Genomic DNA, 20,970 nt, shown 5'->3' on the forward strand with positions numbered 1-20,970 from the left:
TTGGCACTATGTAGTTTTTCAGTGCAGTCACCAGAATGTTGCACAATAGCAATTACAGGAATAAGGAGAATGCCCAGGCTGTTAAACACTTCAATGCTGATACTTCGATACTTTTTTTTTTTTTTTTTTTTTTCCCTGATAAAAGCAACTCAGTTAAGAGAATATTCAAGTTATTGTAGCAATTAGTTTTTCTAAGATGTCTATCTATGTGAAATGTTTCACGGTAGAGGAAAAAAAGCCAACAACTCTGTGGTGGGATTCAAAGTTTATTACATTTCTAGGCTACATTATCCTTGTCAGCTAGATTAAAGCATTCTCCTAGTTTCTGTCCTATATTACCATAACAAGTGAGGAAATAATGTAGTGTTGTTACACAGAGCAGCTTATAAATTTTGACATAAGTGTGAGAGAAATCAGTTGAAATGTGAAGCAACCAAGAGGAATAATTAGGAACAGCAGAATGATCTCAGTAATATGACAACAGTTTCTAAAGCACCCCACAGGATTGAAATCATCAGGTTTGCTTGACCTATATCTTTAATAATACAGCTCATTGCCCTTGTATTGAAGCTAGAGGGTAGGACAAAGTATAAGCTTTATCATGTTTTAGGAGAAATTGCAAAAAGTTTATTTATTAACATAGCACAAAATGGCCCATTTCTTTGATTACCAAACAGGAAAGCATGTTGGGCCACAGTTCACCACACAGAACACTTCACAGTCAGGCTTGGCTGGCAAAAAATATTATGTAACACTCACATAAGATAAATGGTTGCACTGGCAGTGGAAATAACCTTCTGTTTAATTAGAAAATAAGAGCTATATGGGACAATAAAAATGGTTACTGCTGCCCTCAGTCACTGTTTAATAAATATGATAGTGCTGAAGATAATGCTAAGTGTTATTTATTTGTGCAATATCACAGGTTCAGTAATTGTTCATGTTCTTGATAGTTACCCTGCATGTAGAATGAGTCCCTTACACATTTTCTTTGTTTAATTCTTAAAAAAACAGGAGGATTTTTTAAACCTTTTAACTGGTTTTAAAAGACATAGTTGGATAATGGAAGTTTGTTCACCTCTGTAACTAAACCATGGGTTTTCCTAGCTGACCCTGATAACTAAGCTTGAAAAATAATAGTTTTGTACTTTTCTATCTGGGTTGTGTATCTGTCTTGAATGTTTTTGTGTCTACGAGAGTAGAGCATAATTTGAACTTTTTTTTTGCTATCCATTTCATCATGGCTATGTCTGTAGTTAGTGCAGTTCTATGGTCTTGCCTTTAGCATGGGTTTCACTTCCTTTGGAGTTGTGAGTATTGAATGTTCTCCAGGGTACAGTGCTGAAAACAGATGATTTCAGTGAAGTGTTCTCTCTAAAGGGAATAGTTTTTACTAGTAAATCGAGCATCAAATTGTGTTGTGTGTATAGGTATCAAAACTTTCCCCGTGTAGCATGTTTATGAAATATGGTCTTTATTACCAGTTTCATGTACTTAGGAGTGCACATATGTTTATCAAATGCTTGATACAAAAGCAGGGTAGAGAATGCATTTCACAATATATTTTTACAGGCTTGGTATCCCAGACCTAATGAGTTTTTTCTCAGTCTTTCTATTTTGAATCTACAGTAAGTACAGGAATTTGGAAAAGGATATCAAAGACTTTGCCTATATTTATCCAAGGGTAAATTTCAGAAAATGTTTCATCAACAAGTCTTGCCCCTCCTTCCTTGCTTACTTCCCCTCCCTGAAACATAGGCTGTATGTCAAGAAGCAAAACAAAACAAAACCCCTTTTCTTCACACAATTCACTTTAAGCTTCAAAATCCTCCAAAATCCCCAATCTCCCTTTGCAGTCTGGTTCCCACTCTCCAGCTTTCCTCATCTCCCTCTGAAAGAAAAAAGCTCTTCTTTAAGGGACTGATAGGTTGTAGAGCGATGCTTAGCAACAACATTCCTGTGCCTTAAGTAGCTGCAAGCCCCTAGCTGAACCCTTTGATGTGACTGTCAGGGCAGATTTATTTTGTTTTAGCACATTGTCTACTTGTCCAGATGTATCAGGAGATAAAAAGGAGTCATGTTTACAGTCTTTTTGGTGAGTGGGAGGAGGAGGAGGAGATGTAATTAAATCGCATTTTTGATGAATCTCTGAGAGATCAAGATGAGGAAAACAGGAATTGTCTTGCACAGAGAGGAGAAACACACACTTGCCAGTCCTAACACCTGACACTGTCAGAAAACGAAGTGTAAAGCTGTAGCACAATGTGTTGATTTGTTTCTGCTGAAGCCTTTGACTTTTTTCCTGTGCTGGCTCACAAGAGTCCAGAAAGGCCCAAATTAGATAGAAGAGGTAGTGAGCCACAGGCTTCTTTCTTATGTGTCTTTTTTAATATGTTTATTTGTCCAGGTGGGAAATAAGCGTGTTTTTCTTTAGAATGTTAATGTTATAGATGACATATTCCAGGGCTTCAGGCTGTGGTAAGTGGATGTCAGTCAAATAAAAAAAATAAAAATAAAAGAAAATTATAAAAAATTGAACCTCAGTGATCTTGGATATACAAATGTGCTGTGTAAGGCAGGCCATGCTGAATTCTCCCATGAAACAAATACCATGGATAAATCCATTTCTGTTTATTTGCTTTTTAACTTGCACATTTAGCAACACCACTCTGAGCTCTATTAATAACCTGCAGTGTGCAGTGACAAGTCTGATTCCAGCATTCGGTATGCTGTGGGTATGCCAAGTGAATAAAATGCTAGTTTTAATCTGCTGTTACAAAAGTTACTGTTTTTGCATTTTAAATAGATTACACTACAGCACCCCCTTCTGCTGACTCAGTAGTGTGACAAGAAGTTTTAGCTGCAGTTCAGTTTTATTCCCATATGGCAGAATGAAAGTGCCTTAAAAACATTTTTAACTTTCCATTTTCTCAGTTCTTGTGCCTGTTAAGCAATGTGATTATTAGTGTAACTCAACAACAGTTATTGGGCTGTCTAGTTTAGTTTTTGGACCTTTCATTTTTGAAATATTGTCTGTACATCTGGAAAAAAGAAAAAAAATTGAGCAACCCAGAGGCAGCAGAATGAACAGCAAAGCAAAACTGGCCTTCTAACATTGCAAGCAATTATGTTTAGTCAGTGAGACACACGTGCAGTTTTGCATTCCTCTGATTGTTGTTGACTTGAATTTGTTTGAAAGTGATGGCATTATGTTACTGATTTAATTTATGAAACAGAGGTTCCAATCCAAAAAGCAATTTACCTGACTGGTTCCTCCTTGGCTTTTGGAGAATCAGGACATCAGGTGGACATCAGGTTTGCAAAAGCAAGAGTAGAAGTTCTGAGTCATTTATATTTCAAAATAATGTTCCATGAAAAAATAATATACCACAGTACTACTGATAAAGTGTTTTGGAAGTTTTTGTTTTTCTTTTGGCATAATATGTATGAAATTCATGTAGAATTCCTCACAGTGTACTTTTATGTTCAAGATAACACATTCTGGAGTTCGTAATGTTTGACAGAACGTAGAGCATTTCCAAACTTTCTGCTAGAAAGAAGGCATTTAAGTCTTCTCTCATTCAGGAGGGTTTAGACAAGAATGTTTAAGGAAACTGCTGTCTTTTGTAGTTGTGATATCATAAGTTATCTAAGTTATAAGTTATCTAACAAGTTATCAATGTATTTCCAGTCCCGTAAGTGACTTACCTAGCCTTTGGCACCTTCTGTTGTAGAACTCAATCCTGTTTCCTCCTCATTCAGAGCCACTGTGCAGTGAGTGAAACACAGGGAATAACCATGCTTCAGCACTGGGGAGGGGGAATCTTTGAAGAACGTTAGCATCTGCTTACATCTTTTGGCTCATCTGTGGTTTGCTCTACCAGACACCTCAAAAAAAGTGTGTGACTTTTCAGAAATTTCTGGCAAGACTGTTTTCTGTTTCAGAGTATGACAGGATTGTTTGTTTGTTTATTCATTATTTTTTTCATTTGATTTTACTAGAATGTGCACTGAGTGAATGCTTCTGCATGCTGCAAATGCAAGCAGTGTAGCATGTATGTTCCCTGAAGATTAACTGATAAAGATGCTGGTAAAGAAATTTAAGAAAAAAATGTAAATTTCTTGGATGAGTTTACTTTCCCAAACTCAGTACAAGAGTCAAGGCAGTGATTTTCCCTTATTCTTTTATCTTTTTTTTGAGTCATATGTCAATAAGGATTCAGAAATCTATTTCAGAGGATAGTAATTAGCAACTTCAAATTTGTTTTGTGGTGTAATTTCAAATTATTTTATTTTCCTTTTAAAAAACTAGGCATTAAATTTCACATGAATAGATTGTTGGGTTATATTAATAGTTCTTGTTTCATTCACTGTTGTGTTGCAAGCATTGGTAAGTGGTCCTTTAGGGACAAATTCCATTATCTAGCACAATGAAAAATACTGAGCCACTTGAGGTGTAAAATATACAAAATATACAAAAGAAAATGTTACAGTCTGGGCTGTGATTAGGGAGAAGTTTCCTACAGCTTTTAAACCAAATGAGCAGCAGAATCTCTTGCATCCTTTTTGCTGCTAAACACAGGTAGCTAAGATATAATTTTTAAACAGATAAAATGCAAATATCCTGCAATAAGAAGCTACTTTTTTTTTTTTTTTTTTTTAATGCTGTAATTTAAAATAAAAAGCATTAGGAAGATGCTGAAATACTTGGCTTTGAGAGACAGAAGTTGAAAATACTTGATCTTAGAAGTCAGAAAGCCTAATGGGTGTTTTTGTATGCTATATGTTACAGTAGAACAAATCAATTCAGGCTTCTTAGATGCAGTCATTGCCTTGTGATTACATTTGTGTAAAGTCTTTGAGCCTTTGATCAAAGGCATTTGTGACTAGGTCTAATCCAAACTCTTTAAGGTGTTTAACTTGCCAGGGGTGGGGGTGGGCGGGTGGGGGCTGATAACAGCTGGGATTAAAATTTAGTTTTGCTGAACTTTTGTATTGAAAGGATTTCTATTATACACTGCTTCCTTTTCCATATAGAAGATGGATCATTGAGTAAACCTAAAAGGGAAAGAGGATATGGGAGGAAATGGGTGGGGACTTTGAATTAATCTTCTGAAGAAAAATGTTTGATCAGCGAGTAGGAGAGGATGAAAACCTCTGATGTTGACAGCAGGCAACTTTTTGACTAGTGTCTGATTGACAACTTTGATGCTCCAGTGGGGAGCTAGACTCCAGCCGTGCTCAGGCATCCTCTGTCTGTGGGTGGTAGTGTTAATAATGTGGCAACTGGAAAGATTAATTGTGGACAAGCAGCAGGATTACGAGGAGGGTTTCACAGGTCTAAAAGGAACAGTGGTAGGAAGGCCTCTGATCTGTCAGCCCAAAAGGAAATTAGTTAGGGCAGGCTGGAGCAGGCTTTAAAAAAGAGGAGGGGGGAAAGGCGGGAGATGGAGTAATGGAAGAAGAGAAACATTTTAGATATTAATGCAAAATAAAAGGGATATTGAAGTAGGTTGTAATGGGATGGAGGCAGTGCTCTTGAAAGACCTTAATAAACTTCATCCTTTTACAGTACATTCTGAGTTCAGATTGTTTTGCAGAGAACTGCTAAGAGAGTTTTGTTTTCAATACAAACCTATGGATAAACTCAAATTTTGAATTTTCAAAGACCTCTTAAAAGCAAAATATACAGGAGAGAGTTTACTTAAACTGTTCCTGTAAGTAACTGTCTGCTGCATGTTTTACTTCCTCCTCTTTTTGGTAGAAGTAGGGATTTTGCCAATAAATTCTGTGTTACCATTAAAGAGGCCATTCATCATGCTTACTAATGTTATTAATCAAGATACACCACAGTACCCTTAAAATGAGATCATTTTGATAAATCATGTATGACATGAAAAGACTTTATTCCTTTTAAGTGCAATTTAGTCTGTAATTTTTTCCCCTCATTTATGATTCATGGGAGAAACATGGATAAAATTCCCCTGCACATTTACACCTTATCTTTGCTAATAATTCAAAACTGCTCTTAGATGAAAATTCAAGGTCTGATTCACCAAAGCTGAATGCCAGGTCATTATTTTCTGGCATTCAGTAGTACAAAAATAATGTCCATACATTAGGTGCTTTTCACAATAGTTGAATTTGGCTGCACACCAGACATATCGATTACACTCAATTAAGCTTAAATGCATAAGAATTATCTTATATTCATTTACATCTTTGATCCAGTTGCACCTTGCTTTCAACCTTGCAATTTAATATGAAATACAAACCAAAAGTTAAAGTAAATTCAAGTGAGAAGTGATAATCTCTCTTACATGAGAATGAAATATTTTCTGAAATGCTTTGCGTCTTCTTCAGCTCCGCTACTTCTGTTAAATAAGCAAAATCCTCGTTTCTTTTCTTGTTAAAGGTCACTGGAATTGGAAGGTCAACCAAAATATAAGATCACTCTTCTCCTTGTCTTCCTGGTCCTTCCTTGGCCTATTCCATTAGCAGCATCTGAGATGAAAATATGGCATGGCAAAATATCTTTAATGGATATTTGCTTAATTCAAAGTCACACTCTCAATTATAGCTGAAACACTTGTGATATTTATTAAACTCAGAAAAGTCAGAAATGAGTTGCAGCATTTTTTTGCTAACACAGGTATGGATTTATTGGATAAATGCTGGTTTATTCTGACATTTAGAAATATAAAAGGGAAATGACTAGTAGAGAAATTTAATTTGGAAAGAGTCACATTTAAGATTTGCTGTTTCTTAACCCATGAGTCAAAAAGGATTGGCTTATCTGAAATTCAGTCCCCCCTTTATTTTCTTCAGCAGCTGAAAGTACTTGAAAGAATGTGTGTGGCTGCCAAAAATAGCAGTCCATTTGTATTTTTTGAACCATTGGTCTCTACCAATTTGTTTCGATGCAGCAGATGTATAGTATATCCTGATATTACACAAAATGTTCCCTTAGTAGTACCAACCAAATATTGTATTTTTATTCCTTGAATAGTAGAATTCAGGCATTGAACTAATATACTTTTTCTTTAGTTCACAGACTCTTGAGAGTCAGTTGCCTCTATGGAACTGATTTCAATTTCCTCTGAAATTGTAGAACGTATTACCATATTCATTTTTTCCCTTTGTGCTTACCTTTATGTTTGCATACTGGAAAAACATTTTTCACTTTCACATTGTACTAAAAGTTGTGCATGACAGACTTAAGAGTTCAGATTCCTGATTGTTATTTTACAATTAAGGTTATTCGACTTGTAGGCAGAAGAAGACGAAATCCAATAAATCCTTTAACCCTACCTATACCTGCCCTTTCATTCTCCTCTTTTCTTATGAATTTTCTTCATTATTGATAAGAAAAAAGCTTTTTTCTCTTTAGTTAACAAAAAAAAAAAAAAAAAAAAAAAAAAAAAAAAAAAAAAAATCTTTGTAATGAGATGCATTTGTAAATTAAAATGATTAGATTGCAGTAGTCAGATTGTATTTGTCTTCTGGCTAAATTACTTCTTTTATTTTTATTTTTTTAATGGTTACTGATAAATGGAAGTCAGTCAGATCTTTGTGATCTTCATCAGAACATGATATTTCGATTAACAAAGTAGTACCCTTTCCTTCCAAACAACATTTGTTTGCTGTTCTCCTGTTTTATTTCATTACTATGATCTGGTATCTAAAATCAGATTTTTAAATAAATCACTGATTCTATGCAGGGGAAGGAGCTCATCTCAAGTAAGCTTACAGACATCAGGCAAGTTGCGGCAAAATCAGTCCCCCTTCTCTTCTTCCCCTCCTTTATTAAAGTGCCTTTAATTCATGCTGCAAGTTTAGTAGATGCAAGTGCTAATTTGTTGTTAGCTGTGTTTGGTTGTGGAGCAGGGGAACCGGGAAATCCCATTTCATCAGGGAAAACTGTCTCATATGTATTGTGCCATGTCACTTGTTTGTAATTCTAAGTGTAGCAGCATAATGATTGGTTACAGAAGCACTGGCTGGCTGGAAACCTGCATCCTAATTCACAAAAGGTGAAAGAAAAGCAAGAATTTTTGCTTTTGTAGCCAGGTCTATTCTCATTGTCTGCCTTTACTTATATTTCTAGTTTCATTCTTTATCCCTTTTTTTTCAAACTTTGTCTCTTTCTTTTACTAGCAACTTTTTTGTATGGTTCCAGAGTTCATGATAAAGCAGATACGTTATAAATAAGTTGCTTCATTCCTAGAACAGAGTGTTCAAAGATTTGGTATACTGTTGCTTCCGGTAATATCTTCTGCTACCATGAGGTTCTCAAAGACATCATAGTGAAATTAAAGCCTCATTGTGCTTGGTACTGTGCAAATTTATGGGAAGAAACATTCCCTCTGGAGTAGTGTTTGATGCTCTCTACAAGCATATAATAAATTCAACCCACAATGAATACTTTTTTTTTTTTTTTCCTGTTAATATGGCTATGTGTCTCTTCACATGTGAATATGTGATTAATGTACATAAATTAATATTTCATCCATAAATGAGTTTCTAATTATATCTACTTTATTTATCTGTTTATTTATATTTATAATGCTGAGCAGGTCTGTGGAATATATCTATACGTTTTATCTCAAATGAGAACAAATCTAGATGGTCTTATACACTGAAAGCCTAGAGATGTGAGCTACTGTAGCCAGTATTAGGGAGTGAATTGACAAGCTGCTCTCCTACTGGTAGAAATACTCTTAGGTAAAGTTTCAAATACGTAGAAATTATTGAAGGCTCTTGCCATTGTGTTTCTGGCTAAGATACATGTGCCCACGTGATTCAGGATTAGTCCTTAAACTAAACAGAAGCTTGTGCAAACTTTTATATAATTTCCTAGAATTATAATAATCAGGTTCAAATATAGTTAAGCCTTGACTACAGGTGCATTTAGTAATAGTAAACAAAGATTTCCCTCAGTGGCTTTGTATTTGAATTAAATATATTTAGCTAAGGAAATCTCCCTCTGTATGTGTGCACTGAAACAATTTTATTTGCCATGTCACTTACTATAAGTGTTTTGCATATCTGTTAAACTCTTCTCAGGAAGCTGCTAAAATGCTGCTATTTTTCCTGTATTGTAAAATTTGTCACAATAATATATTGATGACTGCTACTGTTACTGCTATGTATAGGTGTGTAAAGAATTGACGCATGTCGTAGAAATAACAATGATCTCTCACATATCAAGGAGAAATGTTACTAGAGAAATATCTGGATCCAAATACAAGTTATGTTACGTGACAAAAATAGAAGAATATAAAGTATTAACAAGCATTGAGGTTATTCCATTATAGCCAATATAGCATAATATCATGCTATATCTTACTCTTCAAGAGAACGTATAATTTCCTAATTCCCACAAAATCTACAGGCTAATGTTCAGACAGATAGAGACTTCAATTTAGCAAATTTTTGGTTATGTGCATAACTAAACCTGTGAGTAACTTTATAGGCCTTGTAACTTCTATGCTTTGTACTATGTACTATGGCTGGAATGCTTGCAGAAATAAGTGCTTCTAGTAATAATACTATTAGAATTTATTCACTAAGCTATTTGGAGACCTGTACATATAACACTGAAGCTACTTCTTATTTTAACCAGCTTTTTGTAATTACCTTCTGCATTGCAACATGAACTTCATATGTCACCAATACTCGAAGACACAATTGTCACATGCCAGTGCAATCGCTGTCAAAATATTCTTGTGAATATCGAGAGTAATGTAATCTATACAAATCTCTTTGGAAAATATTTGGGGCCAAATGTCTTCCTGCAGTAGGGAAAACAAATTGTCATTCTGCTGGTGCACAGGTTTAATCAGAAACGTGATTCAGAGTTCCAGGCAATGTTTGTACAAAACAATCCTAACCCTGGATGATATTCCATAGAATTAAAGTTGCTCTAACTGAATACTTAGCTCAAAGGTAATGAAACTGTTCCATATTTGACAGGGAATTATATACTATACGTAAAATTGCAGCAAAACACCAATAAACAAACCTTTCCATTCTTGCTTTTCCTAAAATTTGAAATAAAGCTCAATTGCCCCTTCACTCCAATCTGCTTTTTAGAAGCTCTTGTTTTGCTCAGTCAGTGGTTTATTGCTGAAAAGGCAAAGTCTCTTCCAGTAATTTTAGGAAAAGCTATCATCAAGCTGTCAACAGTCTAAATTGAGATTAAAAGTATCAAAGAGAAACCTTCACTATTATCAAAGTCCCAGCTAAGTACACTTGAATAGGCAGATAACATCTAGGGTGTACAGTATGTGACCACTTATTCCTCCAGTTTTTGAAATGATTTACAGGGATGAAGTCTTATGCTAAATAGGTAGTGACATTTTTATTCTTGTCTTACCCAGAATTTCCAGACCAAAAGAAAACAGAGAGCTGTGAACACATACCTGCTCCTGGAACTTATTTCAGGTGTCATATTGCTGGATGTTAGAGGCATCCATCTCACCCTGTGAGGTATTAGATATCCTCAGATTATATTGGTTGTCACAGATAAGATCTCCAATCCCTTGTTTGTCCAGTGTGGGTAGGGCTGTATGTTTACAGTTCACTAAAATCAAGAGATCATTCACTTTGTCTGAAAGCAAAAGTTGTATTTACAGTATTACCTCTCTGAAAAGGAGAGTGCACAGTCACTGGTAAGAAAGTGAGCAGAGGATTTTCTAGAGCACTCTTCATACCTCATACATAGCATCATTGCTGTTTTGGCAAACCTGTCTGTTTTAACACATGATGTGTTCTCCTATTATATCCTGATTTTTGCCAAGGACTAAAATAGGACTGTATGGTCTGACAAACCTGTCTAAAATTCAAAGCTGGCCTTTGAAAACAAAAGCTTAGTATACAAATCTACTCAGTCACTTACCCTTGCACATTTTAATGTACTACAATCTGTACAGCTATAACAAAGATTTCTAAGTTCTCAAACAAAATATTGGAGATTTTCATCGTTTTGGACTTCTCCATGTTGTTCTCAAGTTTAGTTTGGTTAGAAGCTTTTTTTTTCCCAACGACATTTTAGCCCTATCTTATGCTTTCATCTTAACTAGCCTTTGTAAATCTGGTTTTGAATTCATTTCATATACACAATTAATTAAAAATAATAAGAAATTTATGTGAATTGCTTTGAGTGACTTTGCAATTTGTAAGCCAAAATAACATATAGGAATAACAGGAATAGAAGGTAACTATTCTAAGATTCCTCTTAAAAATTGTTATGAAATTCAGGAGTTTAGTTTTTGTGTTTTTTTTTTTTTTTTTTTTTTTTAATTTCCTTTATCTTTTCTATCAAATATTATCATATAACTTTTAGTAGACGTTGTTTCTGAATGAAGCTGGGCATGTCGCTACCATGCTATCTATCCAACTCAAACTAAATTTTTAAAATACTATCAAGATGATTCCTGTTCATCAACAAGATCCATTATTTTCATATCAGCCAAGAATGAGATTTCACAGCTCAATAACTAAAAAGCAAGTTGGTAAACATGGCTTTCCTTGGCTTTATGTTGCTCTTCAGATGAAATCTTCTTCAACCAGATTAAGACTGGTTTACAGAAAACAATAACTGTGGTTTAATGTTTTCAATTCAGAATCATAGGATCTTGAAATTTTTCTTTATTATGGGGGAAAAAATGAGTTTCTTTTCTTCTCCCTTAACATTTTCTTTTAAGGATTCTCAGTAAGTCTTCTTGATATTTCTTTAAGTGTTTTAGAAATATGACATGGGTTTTACCTGTTCATTATTAATCTAGATACTTGTACAACTTTTGAACGTTATATGCATCATTCTTAAGAGATCCCTTTGCTTAGCTTACAGAACAGTGGAATTTTGAAATCTAGTTTTTGCTTTGTTTTGAAAAGTATAGCATCTTATTCCAGCTTTCTATTTTCTATCTTCTTTTCTTTTTGCTTGTGAACGTGTAAATTCCTTCAGGTAAAAATTTTTCTATTTCACTAAAAGGAATGTGTTTAATGCTGCCCAAAGTTTTCCTGGTTAACTTGGTAATTCTGTAAAGCTGTGAACTGTATGGCAATATTTTCTAGCAATGAAATTTAATATAATATTGCAAACTTCTGAGTGCAGCTTCCTTGCAAGATTGAAACTGGTTTTAATGAAAACAAATTAAGCTTTCTTTCAATTCTCAGTAGTCTTCCATGATTGGTGATTTTGTGCACCTGTATGTACATCAGAATACTCATTTACAGGTGAATTGTCTCTGTTTACTCAATGACCTTTGCTCAAAACACTGATAGTATTTGTTTTATCACACAGGCCTCCAGCGATGCTGCCTCAATCTCTCCAGAGATGAGCTATACACCTCTACCTTCAGGATCCAGAGACCTCACCAATCACAGAGGTAAAAGCTAAACTTTATTGACATGGATTCCTTTAAGTTGGTAAACTTCACAGTGAGGCCCTCTATGTATTAGTTACTGCTCTATTGGTGCTTTACTAGAAAGGCACTGTGTTCTCTGTAATATATGAGAAAACCATACATTTCAAGATTACAGATTTTAAGTCATATTAAAGAGGAGTTAAAGGAAGTCTACTGGGAAAACAAATCTATAGATAATAACATTCAGTGGTGGTTTTTTTTGTGTGTGTGAGAAAAAACATCAAGAGGTTAAAGTACTTACATGTTGCTAAGTAGATGATTACATGCAGAGTTTGTAATTTTGAGAGAATTTGTGAAGTTTCTAATATTTGTAAAGAGACAGCTTTTTGGCATTTTAACAATTTAGGGCCATAATTTTGAAACATTAACATGTTTTCATTGCAATAAAATGGGATTCATTCTTCTCTGTTTTTAAGCCATAAAGGCAGATCAGTGTTCTATTTCCTTTTTCACCAGTAATTACAGCTTAAAAAGCACCTCGCACAAACTCTTGAATTCCTTCTGCATACCTATGGAGCACAAAGTTCAGGGAGCAGGTGAAAAACTGGAGCAGTCAGGAGGAGCACATTCCAAGCTCTTTCTCGTTTTTTCTGAAAAAGAAGAAATGTGTATATAGCTTGCAACGTTTTTCAGCTTGAAACCAGAGCCACAACACTCAGTGTTTTCCACACTGCACATTTGATTAGATGGAGACTTTAATATTTCAAGTGTTTTTCAAATTGAGACTGCATAAATGATACGTGTAGAGGTAATTTTTATACTAGGATATCAGAATCGAAGTCAAACCTGTGTTTTATTAATTAATGGTAACTAGATTTTAGTGCGTTTTCACATTCTACAGCATTCTAGATTAAGTTAGCATTAGCAGATGGCTAATTATTTGAAAATTTGAGAAAGAACCAAGTCAGACAATGACTCAGATGGGAAGGGTGAGGAAAGTAACTGATTAGAAAGTAACTTGTGCCAGAGCTTAGATAGCTACCAGGCTATTTCCTGGTATTCGTGTAGGTTGATATGGTGTATGGGAAATCAGATGTCCTGAAGGTGCTGTAGTGTGTTGTGTTCTGCCAGAGATCAGGAACAAGAGGAAGAACTGAACCCAAATCCTGCAAATCATAAGCCTTCGCTGTCCTACCCCTCCCCCCCACCATAAATACATATATAAATAAAAATCCCAAGGAATATGCATGCAGTGGCTTTGATTTCAAGTGATTTCTGGTAAGCATATCTACTTTGAGGTTGGATTTCTGCTGTTAGATTAAAGAGGTAGTAAGTAGACAATAAGTAGGACTAAAGAGTGTTATAAGGATCTATACAAATTAATTAAAATATATAATAATAATAAATATTAAGATGCATGTATCCTCAGACCTGTTTATTTAGATAATGACAAATTAGAGATGTGGCTTCATGGCTGGCTTTACCATAGAGATGCAGCAGCTTTATGTATCAGAAGTTGTCTGATAGGGGATTGTCTTCTGTAGCACTGTAGCAACATTGTTGCTCTAGTAGGTACTACCTGTGTCTATGGGTCTGTTTGGGTCTAGAGCTTATTGTTGTCTTCTCAAGGGTTTGAGAGTGCCTACTCTCTTGCTATGAAAGTGTAAAATAATATTCCTCAAATTACCAACTTTTTCCCCTTAGCTTTTTGCATAATTCTGTATTTCTCCTGTCTTTACTCTTCCCAGAAACACTCTGCTTTGCATGCTAAACATGTGCTGAAAATTTTGTTGATTATTAAGTACAATTATACATTAAGTGAACAGAGAAGTATGTATGATTCAAAAAAAAAAAAAAAAAAAGTGTAAAATTGGCATTAAAAGAGATTATGACATGCTCCAGTAAGTTTTAGAAATAAATATTATATGTGCTTATATATGTGCGTGTATTCATGAGGAAGTCATTAAGAAATCTTTCCAAAATTCCAGGTGTTGTAAATAAAGCTTGGAACAACCTACTGGCAGGGCTTATTAACTCCATCAACATCTTTTATACAAAGAAAAATGTCCAAGTTCACAAGCCCATAAAACATTAATTGGAGTCAATAGAAAAATATCCAAGAAAAAGTGAAATATTGAAATATGCTATTTTAGGTTTTGTTCTGAATATCTTTTTTTTTTTTTTTTTTCTTCATGAATGCTTTCAGTGTTATAAAAAGTGATTGAATCAGCTGCTGCACATGTAAAATATTGACTATTTTTGACCCAAAATGAAAAGAAGCATGCTGTATGATTGTATGTGCTTTCATTTGTCCCCAGAGAAACTTGTTTACCAAAACCTGAAAGGCCAGCAAATGGTTTGGAGAATTGCTGTGAATTGATTTTGGGGGTTTGGGAGGGAGATCAGGAACAAACTGAATGTACCTGAATGGCAGAATGTTACTTCAATAATTTTTACTATATGTTACTGTGAATTTTGCTAGGGGAACAAAATTATGTTCTGGTGGTGTTGCAGCATGCAACTTAAATCTTTTGTATTCATATAGTCAGCATGTTATTTCCAGATGAATTCTGGACTTTTGGAGTTTACTGTTTTAACAAATAAAATTCAGAAATTAAAAAAAAATCTCTTTCTCACTGTCAGAACCCACAGAAACAGCATATAATAATGCTGTATCGGTGTTGGAATAATGTCAGGGAATATTCACTATAAGTACTGCATCAAATGTTATGATGCTTGAGTGTCTCAGTGCATGAAGAAAGCAACAAATTTAGAATACGTATTTGTAAGCCTTAAAAAATTTCTCCCTACTGTGGGAAAATTGTTCTCCTTATCTTCCATATGCTGAATATTTACTCAATTCAACTTACGTTTCCTAGAAGCAAATGTATTGACTGTCTTTGCATGCTCTGGGCACCTGAGAGTAATATGACTTGATCCTTTATGAGACCTAATTAATGTCCTTCTAGGCAAGTCTTCCAAAGTAGCAATTTTACAGCTAGCTTTATTATTGGTTTATTTTCAAAACAATGATGGCAAACTCTGAGGGGCCTTTTTAAAATTAGTATTTTATATTTAATGCAATATTTATTTTTATTTTATTTTAGACATTAGTGATGTAGTTGTGTGAAATTTGTACATTTCTCGTACCCAGATTTAAAAAAAAAAAAAAGCAAGTTTATAAACACCTCCCCATCCATGCTCCCTTTAAAAATATATATATATATATATGAAGAAGAAAGGAAAAAAAAAAAAAAAAAAAAAAGGAATGATTTCTGTTGTACTAGTTTTGAAATTTACCAATGAAAGAAAATAAAATGGGCCTCACTTTTCTTCTTACTTGTCCAGATGATCTAACAAAATGTCTAAAAGGAAAGCCATTTTTTTATTGTTGTAGAAATGTTTTTTTTGTCATTTTTGGTTTGTATGCCCTTGGTACTCTCATCAACATCAATTTATTGAGTATATACTAAGTCTTCAAATAGTGCTTTAAAATACTTAATGTAGTTACAATTGATGGAAAATAAAATTGTAGTGTTATAATTTTGAGGATTGCATTCTTAACATGCAGAAAAATGCTGCTTTCTCTCCTCCCCAAGCTATGCTGTATATTCATTTTACGTAATTGGTATGGTAAGGAAGTTTTTTTGTTACATCCAAGCATTCAGATTTAAGTTTTCTTTCTAAAAGGGCAGTGCTTTCCATTTGCTGGTAAAAATAGTAATTTATTGTTACCTCTTGAGAAGTAAAATTATGAAATAATAGAAATAATGAAAAATTGTGCTGAATGCGCTTTGTGCAAACAATATTTTATAACATTGTCTAGAACCTGATTTACTTGAAAACCTGTTCATTTGCCAAAGGTATTTGGTTCCCAGTAACGTTTTACAAATGGTCTTTTTTTCTGACATCTTACTTCTGGGAACAAGTAGTGGTAAGTCTGCCCCATGGGTTACTGGTAAAAGGAAGAAGAAGCAGTCTCCATTAAGAGCTAAGCCTGTATTTATGTATGTAGTTTTTATAGCCTTAGATTGGATTTATGCCAAGTTTTAATAGTTCCAGTCTACTTTGGCTTTTAAGAACTTCCTGAACAAATCCACTGTCCTGTTTTTTTAAATACTTGGTTAATTATCTAAGTATTCTGGTATGCACAGAAATTACTTTTTCTCTTTTATTTTCTCACTTGGAATTATGTGTACCGATATGGGGGAAAAAATGTATTATTTATTCTAAGAATATATTCAAATCACCTGAATGAAACATGTTCTTTTTCAAACAATCCAATTTGAGACTGAAAGTCTTAAACTTCATTCAGAAGCAGTGCCTAAAAAATCAGGGATGGAGTATTTCCTATTAGCCTTCTGAAGGTAATCTTATAAAACAGGTGTTTGGTTGTTGTTTTGTTTTGTTTTGTTTTGTTTTGAACAAAAATGAAAGGAAAAGAAAAGGTATCTTCCTGCTCTCAGTTTCTCTTCTGATGAGTATGGTGAAGAATTGTTTTGGAATGAAGACTTTTCGAAACTTTAGCATTGATGGACAAGCAAGAGCATGCAGGTGTGCAATCTGTTCTAGAGACTCCTGGACTTGGCACTCCAGTTTCTTCTTTGTTTGACTGTTTGATTACTTTGCTATTGTACTCAGTGGATTTGAGCTATTCAATTTTTAGTGATGATTTTGTCTATACAGAATGCTTTCTGGCTGATTTTCATGGTATGCCATACATGCAATCCAGCCACTGGCTGTGTAGAAGTTATGTGCTGGGCCAAGGTAGAAGTGTACTTTTTTCGAATGCATAATGAGCATCATGTGATCCAGATTTCCTAGAAGTTACAATCCAATAGGCATCTAAAGAGACTTACTACTTTCAGTGAATAGTGATGAAGATAGGAGATAGGATAACCTTACTTTCCTAAGGTTACCAAATACCAAGGAAGCTATTTGGAGAAACAGAAAGAGTAATTGTTTGTGTGATGTGTGAAAGTTCCAAACTGTCCTCCAGGGCTTTACCTGTTCTACCAGTGTTTTCTCAGCATGATCAGTTTTTAGACTTAAATACTCTCTAGTTCATCTAAACTAATCACATATATTTGTCCTTCAAGGATCAGGTCTAAATTTAATGATGCTTCAGATTTTCAAGTAAAATTATAAAAATCGTGTATGCTTTCCAATAATAAATATTAATAAACTAAGTCTGTTTTTTTGAAGGCCTTCAACTTGATATCCTTGCACTCTGAAAAGCTGTTCTATCTTTAAATCACAGGCATAAAAAGAAAAGGAAATTGGTTAGCATAAAAACTTACTTCCAGAAAGATAATTATCCTGTTTATATTATCATTGCAATCTTCTCTGTTGTTAATATTGACACAGTTGTTAGGTACTCATTGTATTTTCAAGCCAGAGGCTTATTTAGAGTTTGAAATTGATTGTTGGGAAAGTCACAAAGCAATTTACGTAGCAACTTATCATAATTAGTTAGGTTTTTTTTAATGTGAACTCACTTTATGTTTGTCAATTGATTTTTCTCTGTATCTACATAAAGCAGCTTGTTGTGTGCTGTCCAAAAAGAGAATAATAACCATAAAAATAACTGTGGGTAGTGTTTTATCATTCAGTTAATATGACAAATTTTAAAATAAATTTTAACAAAAGTTGTATATGTATGTATATAAAAATATTTACATTAACTCATGTAATACTTCAGACTAGGATGAATAAGAGAACTGACAATAGATGTAATATCTATCAGGAAGAGATGCTGTGAACAGTGGCAATTTTTTCATGGTTTACATGAGGAGTAGCCATATTTGCAGTTTTTAAGCTGCCTTATTTTAGACTCTGTACCTCTTAAGACAGGATCTTCAGGATCTTCTTACCATGAGATGACTGACTAAAAACAAAAAAAAAGTTTGCATTAATGGACAAATATTTCCTGGGGGTGGGAACATTCAAAAATAATTTGTGGCACTTCCTATAAATGCCAGGAAATATGTCCCAACCGTGAGTTTTGCGTGAGGAAATCCTCTTCTTTAGGCACTGTGGAAGAAGACTAAAACATATGTATGCTATGAAAAAATCAAATTTCATTTGGCTTGCTTGCTTGAAATGAGAAATTGTGTTCTACTAGTACCTTGTTTAGTTCTTTGGTTTGGAACATCAGCATTAATGGAAGCATGAGGTACATTACAGATGAATGGAAAGTGAAGTATTGGTGAAGATGAGTGCCAATGTGAGGGGATACTTGGTTAAGGAAATATTTGGTTTTTGTCTCTTGGTTTCCCCTGAAAAAGAAAATTTGTCAGTGGTTGGTTGGAGTCCTCAAAATTTGGAGGTGTAAGGAGGTAATACAGACTCTGTTGTGAGTTAATTATTTTTTTTTTTTTCTGATGCAGCTGCTCTGTGGGGATGGAGGAGAATAGGTAGATTGGTGAAACTATCTATGAGGGGAAAAATGCTAGAAGACATGTCTCCTTGAAATGCTTCCACCTGATTGGAGGCCCGCATATGTTATTTGCTTTAAGTCTGCAAATGCAGTATCCAGCTTTCCTCCTTGTGACACGCAGTCGCAGATGTTGTCTTTCAAAGGAATTGAGAGGTCCAGTGCACGTTAATTCACTCTCAATCTTGGAGTGCCTTCTTTCTGAGCAGTAATGAAAAAGCAGATTAAGGAGTATCTCATGTAGTACCTCTCCTGAGCCTTAATCTAGTTTTTGATGGACTAGAACCACCACAATTGCAGTGGTATTCTGTGCATCAATTTTCCCCACTTGCTAAATAGTGATTGTTTCTGCCAGAGACATGCTTTCATTTGCCTGTAAAGCACAAAGACTTTCCCAAATGTGGAATAAATTGTGATTGGATTTGAGTGTGACCTTGACTAATATGGTTCAAAAGATGCATTTTCTGGATCATTGAATTCATGTTCTTGTCACTTATACGGTAAACAATTTCTTGTCTATGTACTAAAGGAATGTTGGAATCAAATCAGGATACTGGGGATTATTAAAACTTCAATATAAAAACACATCATTATTTTGTATATTGCAATGATGAGAACAACTAGTTGTGTGTAACGGTGGTTGTGAAAGAGTAGAGAATGATATATAAGGTACCTTACAGTTTTGTGCAGTCTTTCCTGGTGGTCAGAAAAGTTAAGATTCATTTTTAAATGACATTATAGTTTTAATTTTTGAGTATTCTGTATTCTGAATTTTGGAAGTGAACTCAAGGGTTGTGACCAAACGGACCGGAAGTACATGCTAGGAAGATCACTTTCTGGAGTGCTGCTTTTCTAGGGGAATGCGATACTGGTATTCCTATTTAAGGCAAAGGTTTAAAAGACAAAATAGAGAAATTATTGAGTTTGGGTTAAAATTTTATTCAACATTTAACCAGTCGGCACAAAACTCCTGTTTTACATCCAGTGAGAATTAGAAGTGTAAGATTCAAGGAGCATTTTAAAATTCCTTTCAAAATTCTTTTTTCTTGATATTGTTTACAATTTCATTTTTCCACAGTGCATATCTCCTAAACTGACTGTTAAAACCCTAACTACTCTCTCTGTCTCTCTTTTCATTCAGTATTCCTCACATTTCTGAGATTACAACATTCTCCATGTTTGCCGAAACTAACCTAGTAGCCTGGGCCTTAGTCACCAATATAAATATCACATTTATATCACAAACTGAATATAATTAATGAGTAAAAATGTGGATTTTGGGGTAGACTGGAAAGAGTCTCATGTTTCACAACGTGGCTCTTTTTGTCATGCCAGCTATAAGAAATTATGAACATGCTCAAGCTTCAAGCAACCATAGCTATAAGTTGGCATAAAACAGAAAACATTGCTTCCTTATTGGAAATGGGATCCAGAATCATAAACCTACCTAAAATCTTCTGTTGTTATGCAGATCAATTAACGATGCAAAGAGTGTGCAACTGGTAATTTTATTGAAAACAAACAAACAAAAAAACCCTGTCTAGTAGGTTTCCCATTTGGCTTTATAATAAATAATCCTTTATGATAAAGAAGACCAGTTGCAGGCACTGTGAAATTACAGCCCTTCTAGAGGAAACATTCAAAACACACAGTGCTGTGAGCACACATAGTCTCCTGAGAGATCTCCATGTTTGGTTAGTACTCCAGCCTAGCCTGTTTTTTGCAGGAGTCCTCCAATTTTATCACTAAGGCATTTTTACAGCCCCATTGGAACAAATAAACAAACATCTGGAATCATGTGGTATATTTAATTAAAAACTTTTTGTTTGGCCAGAAATAGTAAAATCATGAAAAATTGCCTGTCTCCAGGCTCAAAAAGGCCAAATGATAAAGCTGTTGGCTACAGACAGTTTTACAATATATTGAAGTTCATAGATATGCACACCTGCTAAAAGCCCCCCTCCTTCATATTGATTCATAACCATTAATGAGTGTTTAGTGCACAGATCATAACCTTTGTTTAAATAGGAATTTACTGTTTTTAATAATGTATAGACATGTGTTACTGTATTGCATACAGGCATACAGCCTGTACCATTCTCTAATACAGAAACAGAAAAAAGCTTTATACTCTTAGTTAAAATGTGTGTGTATATATAT

General features: G+C 34.4%; 1 protein-coding gene across 1 annotated transcript in view; it reads left to right on the plus strand.

The window, feature by feature from the left end:
- The window catches only part of LRMDA (leucine rich melanocyte differentiation associated), a 641,585-nt gene that overhangs the window by 527,830 nt on the left and 92,785 nt on the right, over positions 1-20,970 (plus strand). The window contains exon 6 of the mRNA XM_052676797.1: positions 12,311-12,395. Within this exon, the coding sequence (XP_052532757.1) occupies positions 12,311-12,395 (85 nt within the window). The remainder of the gene's footprint in view (positions 1-12,310; positions 12,396-20,970) is intronic.

This window comes from Tympanuchus pallidicinctus, unplaced genomic scaffold (genome assembly GCF_026119805.1).
Source record: "Tympanuchus pallidicinctus isolate F22 unplaced genomic scaffold, pur_lepc_1.0 scaffold16, whole genome shotgun sequence".
Classification (NCBI taxonomy): domain Eukaryota; kingdom Metazoa; phylum Chordata; class Aves; order Galliformes; family Phasianidae; genus Tympanuchus; species Tympanuchus pallidicinctus.